At 36.9% G+C, this 9,346-nt stretch overlaps 1 protein-coding gene across 4 annotated transcripts in view; it reads left to right on the top strand.

The window, feature by feature from the left end:
- Positions 1–216: 216 nt before the first annotated feature.
- LOC112510738 (nucleotide pyrophosphatase/phosphodiesterase-like) overlaps positions 217–9,346 on the top strand; it is a 10,865-nt gene continuing 1,735 nt past the window's right edge. Inside the window, exons 1-12 of one of the 4 annotated variants that reach the window (XM_025116060.1) lie at positions 283–593; positions 684–978; positions 1,094–1,185; positions 1,286–1,355; positions 1,841–1,963; positions 2,073–2,165; positions 3,924–4,053; positions 5,565–5,646; positions 5,769–5,901; positions 7,365–7,570; positions 7,826–7,951; positions 8,624–8,933. In XM_025116060.1, coding sequence (XP_024971828.1) covers positions 745–978; positions 1,094–1,185; positions 1,286–1,355; positions 1,841–1,963; positions 2,073–2,165; positions 3,924–4,053; positions 5,565–5,646; positions 5,769–5,901; positions 7,365–7,570; positions 7,826–7,951; positions 8,624–8,933 — 1,599 coding nt within the window. In that variant the 5' untranslated portion in view covers positions 283–593; positions 684–744. Of the gene's footprint in view, positions 594–683; positions 979–1,093; positions 1,356–1,840; positions 1,964–2,072; positions 2,166–3,923; positions 4,054–5,564; positions 5,647–5,768; positions 5,902–7,364; positions 7,571–7,825; positions 7,952–8,623; positions 8,934–9,346 lie in introns of all 4 variants that reach the window. The other 3 variants (XM_025116061.1, XM_025116062.1, XM_025116063.1) reach the window with 3 other exon arrangements.

Below are 9,346 nucleotides of genomic sequence, written 5' to 3'. Positions count from 1 at the left end.
ATAGTATATAAAATGACTTATTCAGTAAGTTTCTAAAAAGAGATCTTTATACATAAAACCATTTTTTTTTTAAAACCTGACCGTACACGTTAAAAAACACGCTTATTCCATTTATGAAAAAAATCTTGCAAATCAAAACCTATTTAATTTATACAAATAAATTAATCTAAAAAGACTATTTTATCCCTACAAAGAATAAGAAGAAGTTGTGTATGCTTTTCAAAATTTGTTTTCCAAAATATAACATTCAATGCACTTTCGTACGCTTTTTCAAACGGAGATTTCGTGGATTGCCGGACGACTATCTCCGGCCTCATCCCACGAACTGCCGAATCATGCCCACAAGGCGATTATATCAAGCTACCAGTTTATTGGGTGACTTTTAGCTATCACAAGATACTATGTCCATCGCAAAGAGACACATATGACAGCCATATTCAACTTAAGAAAGATCGAAACCCCCTCTTATGTTAGATAAATCAAATCCGTAATTGCATTGTAATTGTATTTTTATACTGATTTTGATGTTATTTACAGGTGGGGGTGTTTCATTATATTGATTTTGACCTCTTCCAGTTATGAGGATGGAGCTGGTACACGCGTCTTTTAACATTCTTGAAACAGTTTCTTGTTTATTAGTTTATTTAATCGTTTCTGAATCTCTTTATTGGTCTTTGATGAAGTAGTGATTTGTAGCAATAAATAAGAAGGGTTCAAGCATGTGCAGACCAGCTGTTTGATAAAATGCCAACAATGGACAATCTTTTCACAGTGTTCTTGTTGCTATCGTCTAAGGCATTTCTTTGGAGGGTTTGCCATGCTTCATCTCACTCTTCTCTTATACGTAACGATCTTGGCGGCCGTTCCATTGACGAACAACCGTTAGCCAAGATCGCGATTTACAAAGCGGTTATTCTTCTCCATGAATCAGCATCCATTCAGGCTGACCCTCTTCTTCTTGGTTTGGAGGTAAAAAAGGTTCATTTCATTTACCGGTGATCGCTTCAAGTTTCCTCTTATATGTTCTTTTTGACTTTTAACACCCTTACTGTAGCCTTGATTATATATTTATATATTGTATGTATGATGACAGGGTGAGGATACTTCATGGGTCAATGTTGAGCTCAAGTACCCAGAACCATCTGAGAATGATTGGGTTGGAGTTTTCTCACCAGCAAAGTTCAAGTATTGTTCATTTATTCGATACCTGCATTCCTTTGCATCATTTATGTCTGCCTGTAAAAATGTTATTTTTTCTTTTTCTGGTTAACTTTGAATATGGTAGTGCATCGGATTGCTACTCTGAATCCGGCGAATGGCCAGAGGCTCCTTACATATGCACAGCCCCGATAAAGGTATGCATAAGAGAAGGGTAAAATGCATCAAAATGCATTGAAGTTTCTGTTGGTTCATATCTAGTGTAATGACGATTTTTTTCCTCAATTAATGTAACAAACGTTCAATTCTTCCTATTTTGTACCCATTTTGACCATTAATGGTAGATTTGCAACTAATGATGACATGGATGCTATTCTAACTTGTCAAAGTTATATTGTAGTTCTTGAGTAAGTGAAAAATGCTACATCAATCAACTGATGCCATATGGAATAAAAACCCGTTTATCTAGTAACATGGGTTCAAAATAGGACAGATTGAACGTTTGCAACATTAATTGAGAAAAAAGAAAATCCATCGTCACACCAAATAGGAGCTAAAGCAAACTTCTTCACATTTTGATGCATTTTGCCCGTAATCTAACTCAGGCTTAAAGAATTAAAGAAGTTTTATATTGTGGATTGTTCTAACCATACTTGTATCATGTGAAACATTTCCTATTCAGTACATGTTTGCAAACCACTCCAATTCCAATTACGTAAAGACAGGAAATGCTACACTGAGATTCCAGATTATCAATCAGCGAGCAGATTTCTCCTTTGCATTATTTACTGGTGGCGTGGAAAGTGTGTGTAAAGTTGCCTCTTTCCACTGTGATTGTGATTTATGTGTATAACATAAATTAGAATATGTTAATCCTACCGTCCCTTTGACTTATTATGTTATTTTGAATACAGCCGAAATTAGTGGCTATTTCAGATCCTATATCATTCGTGAACCCTAAGGCTCCCCTTTATCCACGCCTTGCTCAAGGGAAGGCTTGGGATGAGGTAAGCTTTTTGTAACAATGTTCTTTACGTTTCCTTTTTCATGCATAACCACCTTATCATACATGACTTTCTCTCTTTGTCACACTTTTCACAAGTTGGGGGTCCTCCTGGAAACAACTGCTCTACTTTTTAGGGTAGAGGCCAGGTTTACAGACATCTCACCCTCCCCAGACCGCACCTTCGCAGGGACGGACCCAGGTGGTGCATGTGGTGGCATGGGGCACCGCTTCGTTCCTTCGTGATAGTGTATAAAATTTATAGGGTCGTGAAAAGTGCTACCGTATCAATTTGTTGTGTGCCACCGTATATATTTTGAAACTACAATGAGGACATAAGTTTCCGTTGGTAGAGTTGATTTGCAAGGCTTTGCTTCCACCCCATACCCGAGTTCGGATCCCGTTAGTGTCATTTTTCTAGTTTTTAGCTTTTAATTTAGATTTATGATGTCTTTGAAATTTTTTGCAATAGAAGACTTGAACACATGGCCTACATATGAAAAACAATGAACTAACCAACTGACCAGTAATGGTTTTTTGAAAAATATCCCTATATTTGTTTCTTATAGTCATTGGGTGCCACCACTTGAAAAAAGTTCTAGGTCCATCTATGCACCTTCGGGTGGAATATACTAGGGGCGTCTAGTTTGTTTTTGCTTACTAATCTTTTTTTAGACATAATCTTGCTTCCGGGCATGCATGATCAGAGGCGGACCCATAATTTTTTTAAGTGGTGGCACAATTTAACTGTAAAAAAATATCTATATTTTTTTTTGACAATATTAGTACCAATCTGTTGGTTGGTTTCTTGTCCCTCCATAGAAGAGACCCATGTTTGAGTCCAGGCTACATATCTTTTTTAAAACACAAGAGGTATATAAAATAATGCTAAAATTTAAGCTAAAATTAACAAATTTGACACAAGTGAGATTCAAACCTCGGCCTTTTCTACAACGGTAGAAGCATTTACCATCTCCGCCATCAAAGTCTTGTGCTTAAATTTCAATTTCAAAAACTATATGGTGGCACCCAACAAAATAATACGCCGACACCCTTGACAAACGTACTTTTTCCCCTTACAACAGAACCATGAAGTGATGGCCTGTGCCACCGTATCAATTAATGTAGGTCCGTCCTTGGCATTATGTCCATCCCTATGCTTCTTTGGGATAATGCCATTGTCCTAGAACCTAGGGGGCATGGACGGGCCTAGAAATTTTCTCAAGTGGTGACACCATCTGAGTATATGAAACAAAGATATGGATATTTTTTACAAAATAATCATTGGTTTATTGGTTAGTTCTTTGCGTTTCATATGTGAGAACCTGTGTTCAAGTCTTTTATTGCAAATTGCTTTAGAAGCATAATAAATCTGAAAATTAAAAGCTGAAAACTAAGGAAAATGACACAAACATGATTCAGACCCGGGTCTGGGATGGGAGAAAAGCTTTGCAAACCACCTCTACCAAGGGAAACTTGTGTCACCATTGTGGTTTCAAAATATATACGGTTGCACAAAACAAAATGATACGGTAGCACCTTTCATGACCCTATAATTTTTCATACTACAATTGAGGAACGACGTGCTGGCCCATGCCGCCATATCTATTAAAGTCGGTCCGCCCATGCTAGGGGGTTTACCTGCTCATTTTTGCCTTTTGAGTTGCACTATTCTATAATTCTTCTTTGTAATAATTTTGGCTTATCCAACTAGTTTGCGTGGCTTGTTGTATATGATGTGTTGCTTTTGGTGCTTGTTCAGATGACGGTAACCTGGACGAGTGGCTACAACATTGATGAAGCCGTTCCATTTGTCGAGTGGGGTTGGAAAGGTCATAGCCCAAAGCTTTCTCCAGCCGGAACTTTGACGTTCACTCGTGGCAGCATGTGTGGTACATTGTCATGTCGAATCATATAAAAATTAATGTTTAAGTTGCTATATACGTTCTATATGTATTACATGTTTTACCTTATTGCATTGTCTGCTTGCACCATTGAATCTTGCACGCACGGTAGAGTCCTTATTCTACCTGTTATATTTCCTTATTACCTGTTATATTAGAGCATTTCCAACAGATTTTTTAAAATAGAGAAAATGAAGATTTTGTTCTCTATTTTGCTTCAATAAATTCTCTATAAAACAAAAGAAAACGCCAAGTTTAGAGAATTCTTCAAAACTTGATTTGAGAAGAGAGAGATGATTTTTTTTGTGTTCATTCCCACCAGTGAGATTAAATTATTATTGTTTTATATAAAGTTTTTTAAAACGTGTATTGGGATGATAAATTATAGAATATTTTAAAAATATATTTAAGAGTAAATTACATTTTTAGTCCCTGTGGTTTATTAAAAATTACAATTTTTGTCCCTGTGGTTTAGAAACTGTGTTTTTAGTCCTTATGGTTTGTAATTAATTGCTATTTTCGTCCCTGGACTAATTTCTACCTTTAAAGTACAAGGGACCAGAACAGTAAAGAATTATAAACCACAGAGACCGAAACAACAGCAAATTATAAATAATAAGGACGGAAATAGCAATAAATTATAAACTATAGGGACTAAAATCGCACGTTCTAAACCACAGGGATGAAAATCGAAATTACGAAACCACAAGGGACAAACATCGCAATTTCTAAACCACAGGGACAAAAATCGTAATTTACTGTATATTTAATAATATTGGAGTTGAATGTTAATTTTTTTAAAGATCTTAACTTTTGGTTCTTTATTTTAGTAAAATTATAGAGAATCTCTTACCTATCTTATTGCTTGCTTGCGCACACCTTGCATCATGCACAAGATGGGGGTCTTCACCAAACAACCTCTCCATACTAGTGGTTGAGGCAAGGTCTGCGTACATCCTACCCCTCCCGGACCCTACTTTCTAGTGGGATATACTGGGTTGGTTTGGTTAGGTTAGTACGTCTTTGATAGATAATGCCATCCATAATTATAACGTAAAAATTACTGAAATATGAACATAGTAGACATATTGGGTACATAGATCTTGTACAATCATAAACTTCATGAGTTCTCCATCCAACATTTGTTCCCAAAAGCGATCCATATATGTATGAAGTTCTTGTATTTATGCATAAGTTATAGGGTTGGGTTCTCATGAGAATGAAGTTATGGTGAGAAGAGTAAGAAGGGATCTCCACCCTTGGATCAATCCTAATTGAAGAGAACCAACTAGATCAACACTAATGAGATACACTAGATCAATTCCCTTATAAATTGCAATTCATGGGTTGTTTTGGGATTAAAAGTGATCAAGGGTCCAAGTCCCTTCTTATACTTCTCAGTTCTCACCTTAACTCCTATTCTCACACGATCCTTCGTCTAATTTTCATAATACTTTTGTTTATTTGGTGCTAGTAATAGTTACTTAATTGCACTGCAGGTCCACCTGCACGTACTGTTGGATGGCGTGATCCTGGTTTTATACATACTAGCTTCTTAAAGGAATTGTGGCCAAACACTATGTATGTGTTCTTTGTACTCAGGATTATCCGTAGAGATATGAGTTCTTATATCTTTGCATAATTTATAATACTTTTCCCGTCTTATATTCTCACCCGGATTTGGTTGTGACAACAATTTACAGGTATAATTATAGGATTGGCCATATGTTGTTGAATGGATCGATCGTTTGGAGTAAAATGTATTCATTCAAATCATCCCCATATCCAGGACAAGATTCGTTGCAGCGTGTTATTATTTTTGGAGACATGGGGAAGGTAATACTTGTTGAAAATTGTCTATTACTTCTTGCAGCCCTCATAAACATAAAATACATATCAAAGGGTGGGCCCAGCGGTATCTGGGTTACCGCCAAATCCTAGCCTCCCTGGAGATCAAGGGTTCAAATCCTCACCAAAGATGAGGAGTGTGCGTGAGGAATATGTTAGTAAAAACTAAGAGAACCGATTCACATAATTAGTTGCTTTTACCCCTTAGCATCTACAATTATGCATGGAGCCCCAAAATGCATTCAATATTTGAAAAGGAAAATGTTTGACTAGTAGTTAAATATATCAAGTGCTCCTCAATAAGGACAAAGTAAAAGAATCTAGTGTAACAAAGTTAGTTATCACTATTTTTGTAATAATTACCGATGGGTAAAGAGATAATATTGGATTGAATTTCTTTTTGAGACGGGGGTTGTATTACTTCAATATGATTGTTGTTGACGTTGCTGAAAGAACCTTTTATGGCTCCATGGTGACCATTACTCTATGGGCTTATCCATCTTTCGTGATAGTACAATCTTCGTGTGTTTGGTATGCGGATGGGATCGGACTGGCGAGAGGAAGGTAGGTGGGATGAAAGAATTTGGAACATTTTAGGGGGTTTTAATTTGACATGTGTAGTTTATTAATTTATCTATCTTGTCCCATCTCCTATATTTTTGTTCCACCTATTTTAACGGGACAAAAAATGCATTTTTGTGCCACTTAGTCCTGTCCAAGGGCTGTTTGTTAGCAGCTTAATGAGCTTAATGAGACTCGCAACTTATTCCGTCAGCTATACATGACTGTTTGGTAGTCGCTTAATGTCTTATTCGGTAATTTTTTCCAGAACTGCCGTTCCCAATTAAAAAACACGCTCCTTTCTGTGGAAAAACCCTCCCAAACAAAACTTTCCCAATCTATAAGGGTCTGTTTGTAGCAGTTTAAGGACTCACAACTTATTCGGTCAGCTATACATGACTGTTTGGTAGTGGCTTAATGATATAGAAAGCGGTTTATTCAATAAGCTTCTAGGGGACAGCTTTATGCAGAAAGCCAAGTTTATCACAAACATGCCCCTCCAAATTAAAAACACACTTCTTCTGTGTATACCTTTCCAAACAAAAACTTCTCCAATCTATATAGACAGCTTAATCTATATAGACAGATTAATCCACACAGACTGCTTTATCTATACAAAACTTAATGGAAAACCAACCAAAAAGCTCCCAAGTCTAATGTCACGCTAAACGTGTGACAACAGGTTTTTGTTCTGTCATGTCCCGCATACCAAACACACCCTAAAAGACTGCAAATCACTACCAAATAGGCCTTCTAGATAATCTTCGCGAAATAGAAGAAACTTTTGCTCTAGGAAGATGAAATTTGCATTTACCATTTAAACCATCATTATTGGTTTATTTTGCTAGATTGAGAACTGCTGTTTATATTTCTGCCACACCGTCTTTCAGGCAGAACGGGATGGCTCAAATGAGTATGCTAGTTATCAGCCTGGATCACTCATCACCACAGACCAACTAATTGGTGACCTTGATAACTATGACATAGTTTTCCATATAGGAGATCTACCATATGCAAATGGATTTATCTCACAGTGGGACCAGTTCACAGCACAAGTCGAACCCATTGCATCAGCTAAGCCTTACATGGTTGCAAGGTTTGGATTTTTTATATACTAGTGTCGTATATATATACATACTAGCGTTGTATGGACATGTGCATGCCGTCCAAATGAATCTTACCGGGGTATTCCTCAGTTTTTCATTTTTAAGGGTTTTCCCTTGGACCTCCCTCTCTCTCTCTCTCTCTATATATATATATATATATATATATATATATATATATATATTATAGTTATAAATTCAATAATTTAGTTGAATGGAAAGCTTACTTTAGTTTTTCTTTTCTGCAGTGGCAACCATGAACGATCTTGGCCTAATTCTGGATCCTTCTATGACACCACAGACTCAGGTGGGGAGTGTGGTGTGCCTGCTGAGACCATGTACTATGTTCCTGCAGAGAACCGGGCAAAATTTTGGTAAAGACAACAATTATCTATGAGGAATGTCCCAAAATAACTGCAATTTCTCTTTCTGGCAACATATTTATCGAAAAGTAGCACTTTATCCATCTGTGATTGTTAGATAATGTTGATAGGATGATTTTGCTAGACGAACTTCTTCATCTTTCCATTTTGAGGGTCTTAAATTTTTGGGAAATTATCCAAATAGCCAAGCCCACACCCTCTTCAATTTATAGCCACATCTTCAACTTATTGACCGAAAAAAACGAGATTACGCAAACTTACGCAACTTGCTTAATCCACTTTTTCAATATAACATCATGGAAAAGTAGACATTAAGCAAGTAGGTAAGTGCTACTTGTGTAATGTCTACATGGACAATCTATGTGGCACACACTGCTCAAGCACTTACGCAAGTCTACTTTTTCTGAATATTATATTGAAAATAGTGGTTTACGCAAGTTGCGTAAGTGCTACTTGCATAATGTCTGCTACTTCAATCAATAAGTTGAAAAGGTGGGTATAAAGTGAAGAGTTGGACAATTGCCCTAAACATTTGACTAATAGTCAAACACTAATCCTAAATTGTGTCTAGTCAAATGTTGTATGTATGTATGTAGGTATGTATGTTAGCTTCATCGAAGTTATATCCCTAGTACCCAACTCATATCTGTCTACTTTTAATAGGTATTCAACCGATTATGGCATGTTTCACTTTTGCATAGCGGATTCAGAACATGATTGGAGGGAGGGTTCAGAACAATATGCATGGATAGAGATGTGTTTGGCATCAGTCGACCGGCAAAAACAGCCATGGCTCATCTTCTCTGCTCATCGTGTGCTCGGCTATTCTTCCAACAGTTGGTATGCCATGGAGGGTTCGTTTGAAGAGCCCATGGGAAGGGAACATTTGCAGAAGCTATGGCAGAAATACAAAGTGGACATTGCGTTCTATGGACATGTCCATAACTATGAAAGGACCTGCCCTATATACCAGGTATGTCGTTATTTGTTCTTTTTCTTCCTAAATACTTCCTTTTATAGGCAAGGAAAAGGTACCCTTACAAAAGCATTAGAATATCTTGCTGATAACCAAGTACTCCCTCTGTCCCAGATGAAGTGTTAACATTTCCAAAATAAGTGTCTACTTTCAGAAGTTTCCACTTTTCCATTCTACCTTTAATAACAAGATGGAGAAAGTCTCTCTATTATCAGTGGTAAAATTTTTCATTTAGTTATTTAAAAATGTAATAATTACACATTCCTAAAACTTTGTGTCATTTTCATTGTGGACATATTTTGGGATGGAGGGAGTAAAGGGGAAATAAACAAGCAAACAATCACGGAAACAACCTCTCTACCCCTGTGGGCAGAAGAAAGGTTTGCATACATCCTACCCCAACCCCAACC

The sequence above is a fragment of the Cynara cardunculus genome (assembly GCF_001531365.2).
Source record: "Cynara cardunculus var. scolymus isolate 2C chromosome LG 4, CcrdV1, whole genome shotgun sequence".
Lineage (NCBI taxonomy): Eukaryota > Viridiplantae > Streptophyta > Magnoliopsida > Asterales > Asteraceae > Cynara > Cynara cardunculus.
Note: the sequence above shows the minus strand (reverse complement) of the source record. Positions and strands in the feature narration are given on the sequence as shown.